This window comes from Heterodontus francisci, unplaced genomic scaffold (assembly GCF_036365525.1).
Source record: "Heterodontus francisci isolate sHetFra1 unplaced genomic scaffold, sHetFra1.hap1 HAP1_SCAFFOLD_69, whole genome shotgun sequence".
NCBI classification, from domain to species: Eukaryota; Metazoa; Chordata; class Chondrichthyes; order Heterodontiformes; family Heterodontidae; genus Heterodontus; species Heterodontus francisci.
Window position 1 is genome coordinate 8,463,547 of NW_027140851.1, and position 23,534 is coordinate 8,487,080.

Below are 23,534 nucleotides of genomic sequence, written 5' to 3' on the forward strand. Positions count from 1 at the left end.
GAAGGACGTAGAAGCTTTGGAGAGAGTCCAGAAGAGGTTTTCCAGGATGTTGCCTGGTCTGGAGCGCATCAGCTATGAGGAGAGGTTGGATAAACTCGGATTGTTTTCACTGGAACGACGGAGGTAGAGGGGCGACATGATAGAGGTTTACAAAGTTATGAGCGGTATGGACAGAGTGGATAGACAGAAGCTTTTTCCCAGGGTGGAAGAGTCAGTTACAAGGGAACGTAGGTTTAAGGTGCGATGGGCAAAGTTTAGAGATGATGTGAGAGGCAAGTGAGAGGCAACACAGAGGGTGGAACTTGCTGCCGGGGAGGTGGTGGAAGCAGGTATAATAGCGACGTTTAAGTGGCATCTTGACAAATACATGAATATGATGGGAATAGAGGGATACGGTCCCCAGAGTGCAGAAGGTTTTAGTTTAGACAGGCATCAAGATCGGCGCTGGCTTGGAGGGCCGAATGGCCAGTTCCCGTGCTGCATTGTTCTTTGTTCTTTGTTCTTTGATGATTGGGAGTAGACTGCTGGGGCGCTAATTGGTCAGGGTTGAATTATTCGGTTTTTTGTGTACATGAAATACCTGGGTAATTTTCCATATTGCCGGGTCGATGCCAGAGTTGTAGCTCTGCCACAGTTTTAAGTGGTATGCACTATCGATGTTATACGTGACAGGCATTCTGACCATTTTAAGTGATATGCAGGCTGACCATTTTAAGTGATGTGCACTGCGGCCATTTAAGCTGTAGGTTTTGCGGCCATTTTAAGTGCGATGTAGTGCGACCAGTGCAAGGGATATGCAGTGCCACCATTTAAGGGATATGTAGTGCAACCCTTTTAAGTGACAGACACTTCCACCATTTTAAGTGATTACGGACTGTGGCCATTTTAAATTATATACACTGCCATCATTTTAATTGACATGCCATTCCGCCAATTTAAAGTATGCAGTGCGACCATTTTAAGTGATATGCAGTGCTGTATTTTAAATAAAATGCAATATGGCCATTTGAAGTGACATGGACTGCAGCTCTTTTAAGTGATATGTACTGCGGCCATTTTAAAAGTTATGCAGTGTTACCACTTTCCAATGAGAGCAATTAATTATTGTCATTTTAAGTGTTACATGTCTATGTCAGCGAATATATGAGACGTAACGGGTATGCAATAAGTATAGCTCAAAAAGGATAATAAAGATTTATCAGTGTCATCAATGGTTATAATTTGTTACAAAGAATGATAAAGTGTTATACACGATCATAAAACATTATAAAGATTTGTAAGGTATTAGAGTCTTTCATAAAGGATTATAAACAGTTAACAAGGATTATAAATGTGTCTGAGTATTATAAAGGGATTATAAAGATTATAAATGGTTACAAAGAATTCTGGCTGCCTATGTCATGTCACCATGGCGAACATGCCCCGCCACCAACCTCCCATCATCCTGCGAGCAGGCCACGCCTGCGCTCCCCCAACATCAACATGAAGAAGCGCCTGTGCCCCCACTCCCCCGTTACCATTGGGAAGAGGCGCCCTTTACACTTCCCCGTAACTGTGGCACAAGCTGCGCCCCAACACCCCGTTACCCTGGGAAACTGGCTCCGCCGCCTAATCCCCCAGTAGTATGCGCCATCTCCACTCGAGTCAGCTTGGAAATAGGCCCCGATTCATTCCCCAGTCGCCCTGATAACAAATGGCCCAATACCCTCATCACCTCGGAAACAGGTTCCCGCCTCACTCCCCTATCAACCGAGGGACAGGCTACGCTCGCCTCTTTGCCACTATGGTGACTGCAGCCGCTCCCACTCGGTCACAATGGCGAGAGTCTCTGTCGCCACCTTGTCAACATAGCAACAGACCCTGGCCCTGTTCCGCTACCATATTGATAGGCCCATCCCCCTCTGTCACCATAACCACAGGCACCATCCCCGAGTCTGTCACCATGACGATTGGCCCTGTCCCCACTCAGTCACCTTAGCGAAAGGCCATCCCTCGCTCGGTAATCTCAGCGTCAGGCTGCGCCCTCCAGCTGCTGGAAATTCGAGTAAAGGGGTAGCACAGCACATTCTTCAACTGCTCTCGGAACTGTGTCTGGGTCACGGCATAGATCGCAGTGTTTGTGCAGCAACTCAGGAGCTGCAGCATGAAGGCCAATTCCCTCTGAAATAGAGGTAGAATTACGGACAAATACCCCAAGCAATCCATCCGCTGCCATATCGAATACACCAGCAGCACTGTCCATAACAGGATGAAATTTCCCGAGATAACTAACAGCAAAATGATGGATTTCCTGCGGCTCTCTATTTCTGGGTCTCTGCGGCTGTCCCCACTTCTGTGAACCCGGAGTCTCCTGCGTGATCTGCTGCTCACTAAAATGTGTCTGACAGTGAAAGCATTGAGAAGCAGAATCACCACAAATGGGACCCCCGGGGTCAAAATGTAATGGAGGAACTCGATTGTTCCCCAGTCCACAGAGAATGCAATATCCGGTGTTACTGCACAGAACCAAGGGATGTTCTGCAGCCAATACCCACCTGTTAACATAAAATACCAGAAGATGTTCTTTAGACAGCTCAGCACAGTCACTGTTCCTAGGACCACTGCCGCTGTTTTCTCTCTGCAATATTTACTTTTCAGCTTCTGGCAACAAATGGCCACAAATCGATCAAAGGTGAAAGTGACGGTGAACCAGACAGAACAGTCTGTGGCTGCATAAAGCAGGACGGCGTGGACATTACACATGGGGATGTCATACAGAAACTGAAACTGTTCCTTGTAAACAATGGGAATGTGCCTCAAAATCAGGTCGAGGATAATGACCAGTAGATCTGCCGCTGCCATGGCCACCAGGTAGCGAGTGACACATTTGGAGAGACCGCACTTTCCCCGAGACAGGATCCCAATCGTCAGCAAGTTAACTGTGAGGAAGGGAAATAAAGAGGGAAATTATATATCAGGCTGGGAGCAACATTACCAGTTTGATTGATTACTTATTGATATTTACAATTGTGTTCCTGTATCCACTGATGTACTGAAACGATCGTACATGAAACAACAAATGGAATGGACTGGAACACAGTGGAAGGCATGAGAGATTCATTGACAAAAGGATGATACTGAAATTGTGAAACTCAATGTTGTTCAGAATCCTTTCCATTCCTCCTTTCCCTCTCTGGTTTACAAACAGTTCCATCTCTAATCTCTCCCAGTTCTGATGAAGGATTACCAACCTGAAACACTAACTCTGTTGCTCTGTCCACAGATGCTACCAGACCAGCTGAATATTTCCAGAATATTTTGTTTGTACTTCAGATTTGCAGCATCTGCAGCACTGAGGCTGAGAGATTCCCTCACCAGTGACAGGCAGCACGGAATTCAATTATTTCAAAGCAATAGTTGGAAATGAATACACTGAAAAGTCAATGAAACAAATAATCTCAATCGTCACTAAGTTAACAGTAATCAGGGGAAATTATCAGGAAACGATACAAAGTTTGGGAGTAAAACCATAATTTGTTACCACATTCAGTATGTAACTAATTATTGTGCCAATGACAGGGATTTCATCTGGAGTCAAGGAGCTGAATTTAGTGGAGCCAGAGGGGTTCCTGATGAGTGAAATCACATCTTGGCAATTTAGAGACAATAGCAGGCGTAATTCAATGGCGCTCGGGCGATTAACTGCCTGGCGCCGTTGTCTGCACCCCTTTAAGAATGGGGATCTCGCTTGGCGAAGCTGCTGAACAATCAGACGGCTAGCAGCACAGTAGTATTGGCAATACCACCGGGAACAGTGAAACTGCCAGTACTACACCAGGCCTGGGTGCAGGACCATGGCTGCAGCCTTAGACCCCAGATAATTATGGCGAGGACGCCGGGCCCAGTCAAGGAGTCGGGCCACTGCCAGTAATGCACCAGGCCTGGGGCGAGGAGCATCGCTAGACCCCGGTCCCAAGGTATGTGTGACGGGGTTGCTTCATCCAATCAGCGAATGGCGGGGTGGGGGGGCGGGGGGCTGGGTGGGGTCATTGCTGGAACACACGATAACTGGGATCAAGACCATCGCTGAATCCCTGAACCTCAGGTCATTGTGGCGAGGATGCTGGTGCCAGTCAGTGTGTGGGGGCGCTGCCAGTAAGGCACGGAGCTGGGACTGGGGTCATGGCTAGAGTCTTGGATGCCAGATAAGTGTGGGGTATGTGCAGCCAATCAGGGAGTGTGGGATAATGCTAGCACCACACCAGGTTTGGGAAAGGCCTGTTGCAGGTGCCATTGACCCCAGGTAATTAGAGCAGGGTTCCCAAGGCCTGCAGGTAGCAGACGGTAGCGAAAGTGGACTGGAAACAGGTCGTTGAAGGTAAATCAGTGTCAGAGCAGTGGGGACATTCAAAGGGGAGATTCGTGGGGTTCCAAGTAAACATGTTGCCAGAAAGAAAAAACGGTGGATGGCCATATCTGGAGCTCCATGGATGTCAAGGAACTTACCGGGTAAGATAAGACAGAAAGGAAAAGCTTATGTCCTTCACCGAGAGCTCAATACTTCAGAAAGCTGGGAGGAGTACATAGAGTGGAGGGGGAAAATCAAAAAGGAAATTAGAAAAGCAAGGTGATAACATGAAAGAATATTGACAAGAAAAATCAAGGTGAACACAAAGATGTTTCCTCTAAACATTAAGAATAAGAGGAAAACTAAGGCAGGAGTAGGGCGCATTAAAGTCCAAAAAGGGAGCCTATCTGTCGGGGCTGAATGTTGTGAATAGATGCGAACTGTCTGTAACTTTTCTTTGATGAACTTGAGCATTAACGTCAACCAGCATTTTCTTTAGCATGTTTTACGTTGTACTTTTATGTTCCACTTGCTAAAATGGGGGAGGGAGATCATGTGGTACAGATTGTCCAAGAGCCTGCAGAATTTGGAACTGAAGCAATTCAGAGAACATCCATTTCGGAAGTCACACCTGCCTAGAAGATGCCACAACCTGTCTGACCCTTCACAGCTCTCTCTCTGAGACCATTTCATAAAGAACAAAAAAATAAAAAAAAGACTCCACTCTTCGAAAAATCCAGCAAAAAAAATCTACAAGAAGCCAAGCTGCAAAAAAAGAAGGAAAAAAAACAGCAGGGAAGCCTGCTTTCTGTTGGTTCCCTCTCCGTCAAAAAGGAGGTGACTTTTCAGTTACATCTGTCTTCACAGAAGAGGGGGATGATTCAGACATTGTAGTTAAGGAAAAGGGTGTGAAGTATGACTGTGATAAAGATAGGAAGAAAGGAAGTATTAATGGGATTGATACTCTTGAAAATGCATAAATCACCAAGGCTGGATGTAATGTACCCTAGGTTGTAAAAGAAAGCCAGGGCGGAAATAGCAGCGAGTGTGTCCATCATTTTCCAGTACTCACTGGATACAGGTGTGGTGCCAGAGGATTGGAGAACAGCAAACATTGCATGTTTGTTTAAAAAGGAAGCGAAAGATAGACCAAATAATTATCGGCCAGTCAGGCTAACGTCAGTAGGGGGCAAATTATTGGAATCTATTCTGAGAGACCGGATAAACTGTAACTTAGAGAGCACGAATTGATCAAGGACAGCCAGTATGGATTCAGTAAGGGAATATTTTGTCTGAGCAACTTGATTACATTTATTGAAGAAGTAAAAAGGAAGAAAGATGAGGGTAGTGTAGTTGTTGTTGTCTGCAAAGATTTTAGCAAGGGTTTTGACAAGCACCCAAATGGCAGACTAAATAACAAAATAAAACCCCATGCGGTCCAGGGAAATGCAGAAAGGTGGTTACAAGATTCGCTCAGTGGCAGGGAACAAAGTTTAAGTGTAGGCAGGAGTTTTTTTGAGACTGGCAGGCTGTTTCCAGCAGCGGTCCGCAATGCTCAGAATTGGATCCTCTGCTTTTTGTGGTAGAAATTAACGATTTGGATATAAGTGTAGGGGGCATGATCAAGAAGTTTGCAGATGCATCAAAAGATGGTCATGTGGTTGATAGCGAAGAGCATAGGTGAAGACTGCAGGAATGTATCAATGGACTGGTCAGGTGGGTGGAAAAGTGTCAAATGGAATTCAACTCGGAGAAGTGTGAGGTGATGCATTTGGGGAAGTCAAGCAAGGCCAAGGAATACAAATTTAATGGGAGAATACTAAGAGCTGTAGAAGAAGTGATGGACTTCGGAGTGAATGTCTGCAGATCCCACATGACCATACACAGATATGATTTGGTGGAAAATGTAGCTGGTCTGATTAGTAAGTTTGCGGATGACACAAAGGTTGGTGGAGTTGCGGACAGTGATGAGGATTGTCAGAGGATACAGCAGGATATGGATCGGTTGGAGACTTGGGCGGAGAAATGGCAGATGGAGTTTAATTCGGACAATTGTGAGGTAATGCATTTTGGAAGGTCGAATGCAGTGGTAAGTATAAAGTAAATGGTAGAACCCTTAGGAGTACTGACAGGCAGAGAGATCTGGGCGTACAGGTCAACAGGTCACTGAAAGTGGCAACGCAGCTGGATAAGGCAGTCAAGAAGGCATACGGCATGCTTGCCTTCATGGGTCGGGGCATAGAGTACAAAAATAGTCAAGTCATGCTGCAGCTGTACAGAACTTTAGTTCGGCCACACTTAGAATATTGCAATAATATAAAAGCAAAATACTGCGGATGCTGGAAATCTGAAAAAAAAACAAGAAATGCTGGAATAACTCAGCAGGTCTGGCTGCATCTGTGGAAAGAAAAGCAGAGTTAACGTTTCGGGTCAGTGAACCCACCGAGCCTGCTCCTCCATTCAGTAGGATCATGCTGATCTGCATCTGACTCGAATTCCACACTCGTATCTACCCCTATAATCTTTGATTCCATTGCCTAACAAGAATGTATCTCCACCTACCTTAAAAATATTCAATGGCTCCGAATCCATCAATTTATGAGGCAGAGAATTCAAAAGTCGCACAGCCCTCTTAGAGAAATAAAAGATCCTCGTCTCCGTCCTGAAAGGGCGACCCCGAATTGACAAACTGTGCCCCCCAGTTTTGTACTCACCCACAAGATGAAACAACGCCGCCACATCCTCCTTGTCATGACCTTGCAGGAACTTATAAACTTTTATCAAATGTCCCCCACTTTTCTAACCCCAGTGAAAACAAACCCAATCTATCCAACCTTTCCTCAGAAGACAAACCACTTATTATAGGTATCAATCTAGTAATCCTCCTCTGAATCGCCTCCAATACAGCACATCCTTCCTTAAATAAGGGGACCAAAGCCGCACACAGTATTCGAGATGTGGTCTCGCCAATGCCCTGTATAACTGAAGCATAATATCCTTTCTTTTATTTTCAATTCCTCTCGTAATAAATGATACCATCCCATTAGCCTTCTTTATTACTTGCTGTATCTGCATAATAATCTTTTGTGACTCCTGCAGTACAACGCCTAGATCCCTCTGCACCTCAGCACTATTCAGTGGTTCCGAAGAAGGGTCACTGACCCGAAACGTTAACTCTGCTTCTCTTTCCACAGATGCTGCCAGACCTGCTGAGTGAATCCAGCATTTCTTGTTTTTTTTCAGATTTCCAGCATCCGCAGTATTTTGCTTTTATTTTACTATTCAGTGGTTCCCCGTTTAAGAAATACTCTGCTTTTTGATTCTTCCTGTTAAAATGATCAAATTCACATTTACCCACATTACACTCCATCTGCCAGATTTTTTCCCACTCACTCCCCCTATTTATATGGTTCTGCGACCTCCTTATGTCCTCTTCAGCTCATACTTTTCTACCTATCTTTGTGCCATCTTCAAATTTAGCTAACAGGCTTTCTTTCCCCTCATCTATGTCATTGATATAAATTGTAAAAAATTGAGGCCCCAGCACAGACCCCTGTCGGACTCTAGCCATCGCATGCTGCCAATCAGGAAAGGTGGGACAGTGGCACAGTGGTTAGCACTACAGACTCATAACTCCAGCAACCCGCGTTCGGTTCTGGGTACTTTCTGAGCGGAGTTTGCATGCTCTCCCTGTTCCTGCGTGGATTTCTGATAGGTGCTCTGGTTTTCTCCCACAGCCAAAGACTTGTAGGTTGATAGATGAATTGTCCATTGTTAATTGCACCTAGTGTAGGTAGGTAGGTCGGAGGAAAGGTGGGGATCTGGCAGCGAATGTAGGATTAGTAGAAATGGGTGGTTGATGGTCAGCACAGACTCGGTGGGCCGAAGGGACTGTTTCAGTGCTGTGATTCACTTATGCATACTCTCTGTTTTCTGCCAGCCAGCCAATCTTCTATAATGTTAACATGTTACCCCCTTCACCATGAGCTCCTACTTTGCGCAATAACACTTTATGTGACACTTTTTCAAGTGCCTTCTGGAAATTCTGGTACAATACGTCAACGGGTTGCCCTTTATCCACAGCGCATGTTACTCCTTCAAGGAAATCCAATAAATTGGTTAAACATGATTTTCCTTTCACAAATCCATGCTGACTTTTCCAATTACCTTGTAATTTCTAAGTGCACAGATGTAGCCTCCTTAATAATCGATTCTAACACATACCCAAGACAGACGTCGAGCCAACTGGTCCATAGCTATCTGTTTTCTCTCTCCCCCACTTCTTGAATAGAGAGGTTATATTTGCTACTTTTGAGTCAGATGGAACCTTTCCAGAAACAACGAATTTTGAAAAACAAAATAACTCCAACGTATCTACGACCCCACTGGCTACCTCTTTTAAGACCTAGGATGAAGCCCATCAGGATCCGGGGACTAGTGAGCCAGCAGGTCCGTTAGTTTGGTCAGTTCCGCTTCTCTGGTGATTGTAATTTCACTAAGTTCCTCACTTCCTTCCGTCTCCAGGCTTACAGCGATTACTGGAATGTTTTTCGTACCCTCTATAGTGAAGACAGAAGCAAAATGTATGTTCATTTCATCCGCATTATCTAATATTAACTCCACATTCTCACTCTCTGGAGAACCAACACTCACTTTACGTACTCTGTTCCTTTTTAAATACCTGCAGATAATCTTGCTATCCGTTTTTACATTTCTAGCTAGTTCCCTCTCAAACTGTACCTTCTTTCTCCTGATTAACCTTTTAGTCATTCTCTGCCGTTCTCGTTATTCTGACCAATCAGCTGACCTGACAGACATCTTTGCACAATTGTATACCTTTCCTTAAGTTTGATGCTTTCCTGAACTTCTTTAGTTAAACATGGAAGGTGGGTCCTCGCCTTACATTTTTCCTTTATAGTAGGAATATACTTATTCTGCATTTTCTGAAATATCCCCTTAACTGTCTGCCACTGCTTCTCTATTGATCTATCTCCTAGTCTAGTAACCCAGTTCACATCAGCTAGCTCAACTATCATATCACATAATTTCTCTTAGTTAACTGTAAAATACCAGCATTCGACCCACTCCTATCTCTTTAAAACTGGATGTAAAATTCAATCATATCATGGTGGCTGTTACCTAGAGGTGTCTTTACTCTGAACTCATTAATGAATTGTGTCGCTTTACACAATACCAAGTCGAATAAACTTGCTCTTTGGTTGGTTCCAAAACGTGCTGCTTTAGGAACTATCTCTAAAGCATTCTATGAACTCTTCATCTAGGCTACCATTGCCAATCTGATTTTTTCCAGTTTATGTGCAGATTAAAATCACCCAGGACTGTTCTTGTCCCTTTGTCACAAGCACCCTCTATTTCTTCGTCAATACTTCGTCCGAAACTGTAGTTACTGTTAGGGGGGCTGTAGACCACTCGCACAATTGAGTTCTTTCCCCTACTATTCCTCATCTCTACCCAAATCGATTCTGCATTCTTATATCCTCAACCAATGTCATCTCTAACTATTGCAGCGATGCCATCTTAGGTTATCAGTGCTACCCCTCCACATTGACCTAGCTTCCTATTCTCCTTGAATGTTATATGCCCCTCAATATCGAGGACCCATTCCTCGTCATCCTGCAGCCATTTCTCTGAATTACCCATCAGATAATATGCATTTACTTCATTGCTCACTATCAGTTTGTCTACGATGTTGTGATTGCTATGTGCATTCAGATACAGAGCCTTTATTTTGGTCTTTTTTGTTATCTGTGTAGCATCTAGTCTTGACTGTTGGTATGTTCTTAGGTTTCTTTCGTTCTGTCCGTTTTTACCATTCTCCGACCTTCATTTCCCATGTTACTGTTCTGCTCTCTTGTCTTGGCTCTACCCCTTGATTTGCTACATCTACTAAGGCATGATCCCTCAAACCCCTTTTTTAGTTGAAAACCCTCTCTATTTAGCCAGTTATACAGTTTGCTACAAGACTGGTTCCAGCACGATTTCCGTGCAGACCGTCGCAGTAGTACAGGACCCACTTCCCCCAGTACTGGTGCCAGTGCCCCAGGAACCAAAACCCACCTCACCCGCACCAGTCTTTGAGCCACGTATTCATTTCAGGAATCTTATGTGCCCTCTGCCAAATGGACTTTGCTCAGTTAATACTCCAGAGGTTATTACCCTTCAGTTTCTACTCTTCAATTTGGCGCTAACTCCTCAGGCAGTCTAAGCAGAACCTCTTTTCTAGTTTTACCTATGCCGTTGGTACCTACTTGGACTGCGACAACTGGTTCCACCGGCTCCCATAGAAAGAACCATGGAACCATAGAACCATAGAAGCATTACGGCCCAGAAGGTGGCCAGTCAGACCTTCGTGTCTATGTTGGCCTGGAAGAAAAAAAAATAGAAACTAGCCACCCAATCTAATCCTAACTTCCAGCACTTGGTCCAGAGCCGTGCAGGTTACAGAACTTCAGGTACATGACCAGGTACATTTTAAAATAATTGAGGGTTTCTACCTTCTGCACAGTTCCTCGCAGAAAATTCAAGACACCCACCACGCTCTGGGTGAAAAAGGTTTTCCTCATGTCCCTTCTAATCATTCTATAAAACTCCTTTCATCTGCCCCCTGGTAATTGATATCTCTGCTAGGGGAAACAGGTACTTCCTGTCTACTCTATTTATGTTCCTCATAATTTTGTGCACCTCAACTACGTCACCTCTCAGCCTCCTCTGCCCTAAGGAAAATAACCCTAACCTGTCCAATCGTTCTTCATAGCTACAACTTTCAAGCCCTGGCAACATATTTTTAAATCTCCTCTGTTCTGTCTCCAGTGCAATTATATCCTTTCTATAATGTTGTGACCAGAACTGTCCGCAATTCTCCATCTGTGGTCTAACCAGCGTTTTATACAGTTCCAACATTACATCCCAGCTTTTGAATTCTATACCTCGGCCAATAAAGGAAAGTATTACGTCTGCCTTCTTCACTATTTTAACTATCTGTCCTGTCACCTTCAGGGACCTGTTGTCAGACATTCCAAGGTCTCTCACTTCTTCTACCGCTCTCACTATCCTCCCATTTATTGTGCATTCCCGTGCTTTATTTGCCTTCCCCAAATGCATTACCTCACACTTATCTGAATTAAATTCCATTTACCACTCTTCTTCCCACTCAACCAAACCTTTGACACCAGTATGGAGTCTACAGCTGTCACCTTCACTTTCAACTACCTGACCAATTTGTGTGTGATCAGCAAATTTCCCAATCACGCCTCTCACATTTAATTCCAAATCGCTAATATATACCACAAACAGCAAGGGACCCAACACTGAGCCCTGTGGAACGCCAGTGGAAACAGGTTTCCATTCACAAATCCATCCGTCGACCACTACCCTTTGTTTCCTGTCCCTGAGCTAATTCTGGATCCAACCGGCCACATTGCCCTGTATCCCATGGGCCTTCGTCTTACTGACCAGTTTGCCATGTGGGAACTTCACAAATGCCTTACTAACGTCCATGTAGACTACATCCACTGTACTACTCTCTTCACGCCTTCTTGTGACTGCCTCAAAAAACTCAATTAAGGTCGTAAGACATGACCTTCCCTTTACAAATCCATGCCGACTATCCCTGATTAATCCGTGCCTTTCTAACTGGCAGTTTATCCTGTCCCTCAGAATACATTCTAACAATTAACCCACCACCAAGGTCAGACTGAACGGATTATAATTATTTGGCCTATCCATCACACCCTTTTTAAATAATGGTACAATTTTCTCAGACTTCCAATCAATAGGTACCTCTCCTATATCGAGTGAGGATTTGAAGATGATCATCAGCGTGCACATCATTTCCTCCCTGGTGCCCTTTAACAATCGTGGATGCAATCCATCCGGTACTGGCGTTTTATCCACTTTCAAGGATGTCAGACCCTCTAGTACTTTAAATACATGAATAGGAAGGGAATAGAGGGATATGGGCCCCGGAAGTGTAGAAGGTGTTAGTTTAGGCAGGCATCAAGATCGGCGCAGGTTTGGAGGGGCGAATGGCCTGTTCCTGTGCGGTACTGTTCTTTGCTGTTTGTACTTCCTCTGTAATATTTCACACCCCTCCACCCCTACAACGTCTGCATCATCCCTCTTCTTTGCCAAAAAAGAGACAAAAACTCATTAAGATCCTGCCCACATCTTCTGCATCTGCACATAAGCTCACTTGTACATCTCTGATAGGCCCGACCATTACCTAAGTTATCCTCTTGCTCGTAATATACTGATGAAACATCTTTGGGATTTCCTTGATATTACCTGCGAATAATTTTTATGCCCTCACTTTGCTTTTCCAATTTCCTTTGTGACTTCACCCCTGCACTTTCCATACTCCTCAAAGATTTTAAAAGAATCAAGTTGTTTGTGATCATCATATGCCTTCTTTTTCAACTTTAACTTACCCTGTAAGCTTCCAGATAACCAGGGAGTTCGAAATTTGGCAGTGCCACGCTTTAGGGACGTGCCTACACTGTGCCTGTTGAATTTCGTTTTTAAATGCCTCCCACTGGTTTGCAACTAAATGCTCCTTCAAATAACTGTATCCAGTCTACTTTCGCCAGGTCACCTTTCAGTTTCTTAAAATTTGCCTTCCCCCAATTTAGAATTTTTACTTCTGTTTTATCTTTGTCATTTCCCATGATGATGCTAAAACTAACTGTATTGTTCTCAATATCTCTTAAATGGCCACCGACTGTTACTTCCTCCCCTTGCCCAGCATCATTACTGAATATTAAATCTAGAATTGCATTCCCTCTCGTTGGGTTAGTTCCCTGCTTGCTAAAAAAAAGTCCTCTTGAACATAATTCAAGAATTTTGTTTCCTCTGTGCCCTTCGTACTGTTTGTATCCCAGTTAATATTGGAGTTGTTAAAATCCACAACTATTAATTCCCAAATAGATTTTGCACTTCGTAATGTGCCGACATATTTCTTCTTCTACCTCCTTCTCACTGTTTATGGGTCTACATTGGACACTTGTAGTAGTGTGGCTGCCCCTTTTTATTTTTGAGCTCCACCCATATGGCCTCATTTGATGATTCATTTAGCATATCATACCTCCTCACAGCTGTTATTGATTCCGTAACTAATAATGCTCCACCCCTCCTTTCTAATCTCCCTCTCTATCCTGCCTGAAATCTCTATATCTGGGGATGTTGAGCTCCCATTCCTGCTCTCCTTTAGCCAAGTTTCCGTTGTAGCAACGATATCAATTTGCCACTTGTCCATATGTGTCCTCAGCTCACCGGTTATATTTACTTTATTCCTTGCATTTAAATAAATAGCCATTGACACTGCCAAATTCCTGTGCTGCGCACTTTTTAACCTTTGCTTCTTCGGTCTTTCAGAGTCACTTGCAAATATCCTGTCTCCTGTTCCCTGCCCTGAAATTGTACTGTCTACGAATGTGCTCAGCTTCCCAGCCCCATGCCAAGCTAGTTTAAACCATCGCCAACAGCACAAGCAAACCTTCTGGCAAGGATATTTGTCCCAGTCCTGTTCAGGTACAGAACGCCCGGCATGTACAAGCCCCATCTTCCCCAGAACCGGTCCTGCTGTCCCAGAAATCTGAAGCCATTCCTCCTGCACCATCTATCCAACCACGCATTCTTCTGCTGTATTTTCCCTTTTCGACACTCACTATCACATGACCTTGGGAGTAATCCAGCGATTACTACCTTTGTAATCCTGCTTGCGAATCTCGTTCTGAACTCCCTGAACTCAGCCTGCAGGGTCTCATCCCTCTTTCTTCCTCTATCATTGGTACCAATGTGGAGCACGACCACTGGCTGTGCATCCTCGCCCTCCAGAATTCCCTGTAGCCCCCCGGTGAGATCCATGACCCTTGCACCAGGGACTCAGCATGCCATCCTGGAATTACATCTGCGACCACATAAACACCTATCTGTTCTCCTAACTATAGAATTCCCAATCACTCTTGATCTCTTGCCCTTTCTCCCTACTCACTACACAGCTAGGCCACACATTGTGCTCTGGTCATGACTATCGCTGCACTCTCCAAACTGCTTCAGAATGAAGGTATCGTAGCTGTCCCAAGGGTAGTGGGCATTCACCAACATGATGTAGTAGGCATGGTTACACACCAACTGCACATTAATGGAGTGAGAGTTGTTTTCAGCTCCTGCAACTCTCCCCGTTGACACGGGGAACCCGCAGAGCCACCTGCACCATCTGGGATCCCGCTATCCTGACAAAGCCACGGAACCTCTCATCCCGCTTCTCCCTGCTGAGGGAGAAGATTATGACATAGATGGCCACCTTCACCTCTCGGAATTATCAGGGCGACACACAGGTGAGCTTAACGTCAGTGGTAAATACGGTTTTAGGAACAATCATTACGGGGAAAAAGATCAACATACACTTGGAGAGGTTTGAGTTAATTAAGAATTGTCAAAACGGATTTTTCAAAAGGCAAATCATGCTTTACTAATGTCATTGAATTTTCTGATGATGTAACAGTGAAGCTTTATGAAAGGAATGCGCTGGATGCTGTTTATATTGATTTCGAAACAAAAGTGTTTGACATGGCACCAAATGTGAGCCTCAGATTGGGAAGGCCAATGTCCTAGTGTATCAAAATGGATTTAGGGCAGAAAAAGAGAAATGTGTTAAATGGTTATTTTTAAAACTGGAGAATGGTGGACAATGGCGTTCCCCAAGATCAGTACTGAGACCACTGCTTTTTCTTTGTTGATATATATAAATATCTTGGATAGTGGAATTCAGAGCAGAATCTCAAAATGTGCCTTTTTTCCTATACTTGAAGGAATGACAAACAGAGAGAATGATACAAACCGCCTGCAAAAGGACATAGATAAGCTGGGAGAATTGGCAGAGAAATGGTTCATGGAATTTAAAACAGAGGAGTGTGAGGTGATGCATTTTGGCAGAAAGGATAGGGTGAGGCTATAGAGACTTAATGGCACTGTTCTAAAGAGTGTGCAGGGACAGAAAGGCCTGTGGGTACATGTACATACATCTTTGAAGGTGGCAAGACATACTGAACATAGAACATGGAACATAGAACAGTACAGAACAGACCCTTCAGCCCACAATGTTGTGCCGAACCTTTAACCTTTTCGAAGATCAAACTAACTACCTACCCTTCATTCTGCTATCATCCATGTACCTATCCAAGAGTCACTTAAATGTCCCTAATGTATCGGCTTCTACGACCACCGCTGGCAGCGCATTCCACGCTCCCACCACTCTCTGTGTAAAGAACCTACCTCTGAAATCTCCCCGAAACCTTCCTCCAATCACCTTAAAATTATGCCCCCTGGTGATCGCACTTTCCACCCTGGGAAAACGTCTCTGGCTGTCCACTCTATCTATGCCTCTCATCATCTTGTACCCCCCTATCAAGTCACCTCTCATCCTTCTTCGCTCCAATGAGAAAAGCACTAGCTTCTTCAATCTTTCTTCGTAGGACATGCCCTCCAGTCCAGGCAGCATCCTGGAAAATCTCCTCTGCACCCTCTCTAAAGCTTCCACATCTTTCCTATAATGAGGCGACCAGAACTGAACACAATATTCCAAGTGTGGTTGAACCACGGCCTTATTGACCTGCAGCATAACCTCGCAGCTCTTAAACGCAATCTCCCTGTTAATGAAAGCCAACACACCATACGCCTTCTTAACAACCCTATCAACTTGAGTGGCAACTTTGAGCCATCTATGGGCATGGACCCCAAGATTCCTTCTGTTCCTCCACACTCCCAAGAATCCTGTCTTTAAGCCTGTATTCCACATTCAAATTTGACTTTCCAAAATGAATCAGTTCACACTTTTCCAGGTTGAACTCCATCTGCCACCGCTCAGCCTAGCTCTGCATCCTGTCAATGTCACGTTGCAACCTACAATAGCCTTCCACACTATCCACAACTCCAGCAACCTTCGTGTTATGTTCTAAGTTGCTAACCCAGCCTTCCCCTTCCTCATCAAAGTCATTTATAAAAATCACAAAGAGCAGAGTTCCCAGAACAGATCCTTGTGGAACACCACTGGTCACCGAGATCCATGCTGAATACTTTCCATCTACGACCACTTTCTGACTTCTATGGGCCAGCCAATTTTGTATCCAGACAGCTAGCTTTGTCTGAATCCCATGCCTCCTTACGTTCTGAATGAACCTACCATGGGGAACCTGATCAAACGCCTTGCTAAAATCCATATACACCACATCCACTGCTCTTCCTTCATCAATGTGTTTTGTCACATCTTCAAAGAATTCGATACGGCTTGTGAGGCATGACCTGCCCCTTAGAAAGTCATGCTGACTGTCTCTAATCAAACCATGCTTTTCCAAATAATCATAAATCCTGTCTCTCAGAATCCTCTCCAATAATTTGACCACTACCGACGTAAGACTGACTGGTCTATAATTCCCAGGGTTATCTCTATTCCCTTTCTTGAATAAGGGAGCAACATTTGCCAACCTCCAATTATCCGGTACTACTCCAGTGGACAGTGAAGATGCAAAGAACATCGCCAAAGGCGCAGCAATCTCTTCCCTCGCTTCCCGTAATTTCCTTGTGTATATCCCGTCTGGCCCTGGGGACTTATCTGTCCTCATATCATTCATAATTTCCAGCACATCCTCCCTCTTAACCACAACCTGTTCGACCATATCAGCCTGTTCCACGCTGTCCTCACTAACGACAAGGTCCCTCTCACTAGTGAATACTGAAGCAAAGTATTCATTTAGGACCTCCCTTATCTCCTCCGACTCCAGGCACAACTTCCCTCCACTATCCCTGATCGGCCCTACCCTCACTCTGGCCATCCTCTTGTTCCTCACATAAGTGTAGAACGCCTTGTGATTTTCCTCAATCCTACCCGCCAAGACTTTTTCATGTCCCCTTCTAGTTCTCCGAAGTCCATTCTTCAGTTCCTTCCTGGCTACCTGGTAACCCACGAGAGCCCTGTCTGATCCTTCCTTCCTCAACCTTAAGTAAGCTTCCTTCTTCCTCTTGACAAGCTGTTCAACATCTCTTGTCATCCAAGGTTCCTTCACCCTACCATCTTCCCTGCCTCATCGGGACAAACCTATCCAGCAGTCGCAGCAACATTTCTGTCGTGCATTTCCCTGAGAACATCTGTTCCCAATTTATGCTCCCCAGTTCCTGCCTAATAAAATTGTACTTCCCCCTCCCCCAATTAAATATTTTTCCATCCCGTCTGCTCCTGTCCCTCTCCATGACTATAATAAAGGTCAGGGAGTTGTGATCACTATCACCGAAATGCTCTCCCACCGAGAGATCTGCCACCTGGCCTGGTTCGTTGCCAAGCACCAAGTCCAACATAGCCTCCCCTCTAGTCGGCCGAACAACATATTGAGTCAGGAAACCTTCTTGGACACACCTGATAGAAACTGCTCCATCCAAACTATTTGCTCTAAGCAGGTTCCAATCAATATTAGGGAAGTTGAAGTCACCCATGACAACAACCCTGTTGCTTCTGTACCTTTCCAAAATCTGCCTCCCAATCTGTTCCTCCCTGTCTCTGTTGCTATTGGGGGGTCTATAAAAAACTACCAACAAAGTGACTGTTCCTTTCCTGTTCCTGACTTCCACCCATAATGACTCAGTAGACAAACCCTCTTCGACGACCTCCCTTTCTGCAACTGTGATACTATCCCTGATTAGCAATGCCACTCCACCACCTTTTTTACCTCACTTCCTATTCCTTTTGAAACATCTAAACCCCGGAACATCCAACATCCATTCCTGACCCTGTGATATCCACGTCTCCGTAATGGCCACAACATCATAGCTCCAAGTACTGATCCATGCTCCAAGTTCATCACCCTTATTCCTGGCACTTCTTGCGTTCAAATAGACACACTTCAACCCATCATACTGGCTGCAACTTTGCCCTGTCAACTGTCTCACCTTCCTCACAGACTCTCTGCACTCGGTATCCGCCTGTTCAACAGCTAGCCCATCCATTGATCTGCAGCTCCGGTTCCCATCCCCCTGCCAAACGAGTTTCAACCCTCCCAAAGAGCTCTTGCAAACCTCCCGCCCAGGATATTGGTGCCCCTCCAGTTCAGATGCAACCCGTCCTTCTTGTACAGGTCCCACCTTACCCAGAAGGTATCCTAATGATCTACGTATCCGAATCCCTCCCTCCTGTTCCTGTTCTGTCGCCACGTGTTCAGCTGCACTCGCTCCCTGTTTCTCGCCTCACTGGCACGCGGCACCGGTAGCAATCCTGAGAATACTACTCTGCTCGTCCTGCCTTTCAGCTTCCAACCTAACTCCCTATATTCGCTTTTCAGGTCCTCATCCCTTTTCCTCGCTTTGTCATTGGTACCGATATGTACCACGACCTCTGGATGCTCCCCCTCCCCCTTAAGAATCCTGTAGACTCTATCCGAGACATCCCTGACCCTGGCACCCGCGATGCAACATACCATCAGGGAGTCGCGTTTGCTCACACAGAATCTCCTGTCTGTTCCTCTAACCACTGAATCTCCTATCACTATCGCTCTCCTATTCTCCCCCATTCCCTTCTGAGCCACTGGGCCAGTCTCAGCGCCAGAGGCCTGGCCACTGTGGATTTCCCCTGGTAGGTCGTCCCCCGCAACCGTATCCAAAACTGTATACTTATTATTGATTGGGGCGGCCACAGGGGATCACTGCACTGTGCGCCTTTTCCATTTCCCTCCCCTGACGGTCATCCAGCTACCTTTATCCTGTAACTTAGGTGTCACTACTTCCCTATAACTGCTCTCTATCACCCGCTCAGCATCCTTAATGATCCTACGTTCATCCAACTACAGCTTCAGTTCCCTAACACGGTCTGTGAGGAGCTGGAGTTGGGTGCACTTCTCACAGGTGACGTCAGCAGGGACACCAGTGGTGACCCTCACCTCCCACATCCTGCAAGAGGAGCATGCAACTGCCTAGCTTCCATCCCCTCTGCACTAAATTGACAACAGAGATTTAAAAAAAGGAAAACCTTACCTTACCAAACCCTCTACGCAACAGTCCTTTTTTTTTTAGGAGGAGGATGGGTAGGAGACACTGCAGATGTAGTGTTTCGGGTTTCGCCACTGCCCGAATATATAAGTTTACTTACCCAGCAGTCCCCGTGTCCGCCGAGACAAAAGGTAAGTTATTTTAAAATGAAACTCACCTTCGCAGTGAGAGAATTATTATTCAGCATCCGGGATCTTCGGCTTCTCAAATGCAGGCATAATGTGCAGAAGCAGGGATGTTATGCTGAATCTTTATGCAACTCTGGCGAGACCCCAAGTGGAGTATTGCATCCATTTATGGTCACCTCACTTTCGGAAGGATGTAAGAATCCTTGAGAGGGTGCAGAGGAGATTTATCTGAATAGTTCCAGGGATGCAGAGTGTGGTGGTGGGGGCGGGGTGGGGGGGTGGGGGTGGTTGGGACAGCTTAGTTAAAAGGCTAGGTTGGAAAAGCCAGCGTTCTTCTCCCGGAGCAACGGAGATTGAGAGGAGATTTATTAGAAGTGTGCAAGATTATGGCAGAATCATAGAGAATCACGAGTTGATGCAGCACAGAAGGAGGCCATGCAGCCCATTGTATATTCACTGGCTTTCTGAATTAGCAATTTACTTAGTACCATTTCCCTGTCTTTTCACCATAACACTGTACATATTTCCTTTCCAGGTAACTGTGCAATTACCTTTCGAAACCTCAAGAGGACCTACCTCCAGCGCGCTCTCTGGCAGTGCATTCCAGATCTCATTCGCTCGCTGAGTGAAAACGTTTTTCTCATGTTACCATTGCTGCTTTTATCAAATACATTAAATCTGTGTTCACTAGTTCTTAATCCGTTCACGAGTGGGAACAGCTTCTTCCGATCTCCACTGTCCAGACCCCTCACGAGATTGATAGGTTTAGCAACGTTCGACAAGGAAGAGCTGTTCGCATTAACTGATTGAAGTTTTTTGCAAGTGATGGAGGGGGAATATGAAGAAGAACTGTTTTACACAGCGGATAGTAATGACCTGGATCTTGGTGTCAATGAGGCTGGTGGAAGCAGAGACAAATCAATTATGTTAAAAGGAATCTGGACGGGGCCTTGAAGGAAGTGAACTTGCAAGGCTATGGAGATTTAGCGGGGGAGTAGTACTGACTGAGGCTCGACAGAAAGCCAACATAGACTCTATGGGCCGAGTGGCCTCCATTTATGTCGTAAATGACTCTATGATGATATCGCTGTCTAAGAATCTATGTTGGATATGCCACTTGATCTTGCCTGCAAAGATCCGGATGCATAGAAAATCAATGTAACTGTGACCTTTACGGCCTCTGGCACCTCCGTCCTCAGCTCTGTGACCACCTCCTTGTTGAATTGGAGTCACGTCACGCACTGCTCCTGGGTTAGGTGTAGATAGAAAAAGTTCTCTTGGAAAACTCGGGGTGGGTAGGACAGAGCCCGCACCCCCCCCCCCTTCCTAATTGCAGACATTCCTCTCTTCAGCCTATGCTTCTTGTGTTGGTGAGTTTACAGACCCAGAGACAGTCCAAATACAGTCTCTATATCTCGTCCAGATTTGGGTCAACAAATCCTCTGGCCTCCCTGAATGTCTGCAGCAGCTCACAGCACAACCTACAGAAAACCATCCACAGCATTTCCACTAACTTTATAATAGCAGACGTAAGTCAAAGGCCCATCACCTGTACATTGAATGACCGGTCCTCTTAAACATCACTGGAGAGAGTTCCGCGTGCTGCTGAATGTATGGTCAGCTGAGAGTGACTAACACAGGCGGTCAGTGGACATGCACAGCTTCCGTAGTGTCCACACCAGCGGCGCTGTAGAGCCAAATATCACAGCCAGGAAAGAGGGAAATGGGGAAAAAAACGCTTTTAAAAGGGCCACGGTGGAAATGGCCGAAGGCTCATCATTGATCCAAGCTTCCAGTAGTGCTGTCGAGCTGAAAATCACAGTCAGGGTCGGAAAGAGAGGAAAATAAATTCACATTCAAAAGGATCTGGAAAAAGACTTGAAGGCAAAAGATTTGCAGGAATATGGAAAATGGAGCGGGAAATGGGACTAATTGGAAGGCCTTCAAACACCAGATTGGCAATTTTAAAATTAAGGTGCTTCCAGAGCGGGAGCCGATTTGAGCACAGGGGTAATGGGTGATCAGGAATAGATGTGAGTTAGGATGCAGGCAGCAGAGGTCTGTATGGTCTGTGGTATGTTGAGGATTAAAACTGCGAGAGTGACCAGGATAGAAGGAAATAGTTAAGTGTGGATTTAACAAAGGCATATGTGAGGGTTGATGCAGCAGATGGGCTGAGGCAGAGCCGGAGATAGGCAATATTACATGGAAGGAAATACGCAGGATTGGCGATGGAGAAAATATGGATTTGGAACTCAACTCAGGGTTAAATAGAACGCAAACAGACTGGCTCAGCCTCGGACATTGGTCAGGGAGGGGTAAGTCGATCAAGGATAGGGGCAGAGTTTCTCACAGAGACTGATACGACTGGCTTCAGTCTTCGCAGTTGTAAATTACCGCAACATTATTGCAGTGAAACAGGGTTTACAGATCCCGTAGCTGGAAATAAAGAGTTACCAGGAGCAGCAACAATGAGAGAGTAAATCACAAGAACTGTATGACAGTCAGGCATGGTTTAGAGAGCTGATAGCTGGAGATAGAGATTCACCAGGAATAACAACAGCAGCAAGGAAGGCAGAGTAAATGATAAGAACAGTAATGCAGTTAAACATGGTTTATAGAATTAAAAAACAGACAGAGACACTTACCAGCGACACCAATAATAGCCAGCATGGGATAGTAAATGTATTGAACAAACAGAAGTATGTAATAGATCCAAGCAGCTAATGATAACGAATCATAATATGTCGAAAGAATGTAAATATTGGAAAATAAACTCCTGCCCATTGTTCTAACATTCCAATCTATTGTTATCAGTTTCTGAACGTTATTCTCCCTCTCTCTGGAGCCAATGATCCCTGTTAGTGCCAGGAGTGCTGCTCCCACTGGCACGACGTAATGAAACACTGAACTGAGTCCCTTATTAATAGAAGAGGGAAACCCTCCAGTGAATAATTAGGCTTGATGCAGACTGGCATTAATTAGAGTCACTGAACAAACAGATTCAGTTAACTCCTTTCAATCGAAAACATTTTGTCCAACAATAAAGTAGAACATTTACCCGATCTGGATGATATGAGGGTTGCTGAGGCAAGGAATGGTGGACTTAGTGGAGGCAGTGTCCAGAATCATTCAATCATCCACGGATATGGGAGTGGAGAGAGGGGACTGGTGGGTTTAAATGTTCGACACAGTTTTAAAAAAAATAGAGAGCTGGAGTAAACCCCGTAATTACTGGCCACTCAGTCAAACGCTGCCGGTGGTGCAATTTCTACAGTTCAGAACCCAGGACGAAACAACTAGTGGCTTGAAAAACATGAAAAAATAAAGGGCACGGAGCAAAGATATGTTAATGACAATTCATGCCTGGCAAACTTCGAGAACAACAACTTATAGTTGTACACTGCCTTTAATGTAATAAGACATTTCATGTTGCTTCACAGGGGCATTATCCGAACATACGAATTAACAAGTGAAGTAGGCGTTTTGGCCCCTCGAGCTTGCTCTGCCATTCAAACAGATGTTGGCTGATCTGTTTGTGTTTAGAATTCCAGACTCCCATCTACCCCGATAACCCTTGATTCACTTGCCTAACAAGAATCTTTCTGCATCGGCCTTAAAAATATTCAATGACCCCGCCTCCACCACCTTCTGAGGCAAAGAGTTCCGAAAGTCGCAGAAGAACCCAATATGAGATATTCGGTCAGATGAGCAATAGCTTGGTCAAGGAGGAAGGTTCGAAATAGTGTCTTTTTGGAGGAAAGAGTGGCAGAGAGGCAGAGCCAGTGGAGTAGTATTAATGTCACTGAAATAGTAATCCACAGGCCCAGGCTAATTCCTTGTGTTCAAGTCTCACCATAGCAGATGGTAGGAATTTAAATATAATTAATCAATCCAAATAAGAATACAACTTGGAATTGAAAGCTAGTCTCAGTGATGGTGCCATGAAACTTTTGTAAACAATTTTTGACTAAAGTCCGTCTGGCAAGGAAATATGCTGTTCTTGCCTGGTCTGGCCTACATGTGACCCA

General features: G+C 45.0%; 1 protein-coding gene across 1 annotated transcript; it reads right to left on the minus strand.

Annotated features, from left to right (window-relative positions):
• Positions 1-1,974: 1,974 nt before the first annotated feature.
• LOC137361257 (probable G-protein coupled receptor 139) lies at positions 1,975-22,290 on the minus strand. Its single transcript, XM_068026155.1, has 2 exons — positions 22,152-22,290; positions 1,975-2,918 (listed from the first exon to the last, which is right to left on the minus strand). The coding sequence occupies exons 1-2, from the start codon at positions 22,288-22,290 to the stop codon at positions 1,975-1,977; spliced, it is 1,083 nt and encodes a 360-aa protein (XP_067882256.1).
• Between the last annotated feature and the right edge of the window lie 1,244 nt (positions 22,291-23,534).

Excerpts from the sequence above, each read along its gene's own strand:
- LOC137361257 (XM_068026155.1), bottom strand. The coding sequence starts at position 22,290 with ATGGGCAGGAGTTTATTTTCCAATATTTACATTCTTTCGACATATTAT. Across the intron at positions 2,919-22,151 it reads GGCTATTATTGGTGTCGCTG|TTAACTTGCTGACGATTGGG; the intron begins GTAAGTGTCTCT and ends CCTTCCTCACAG.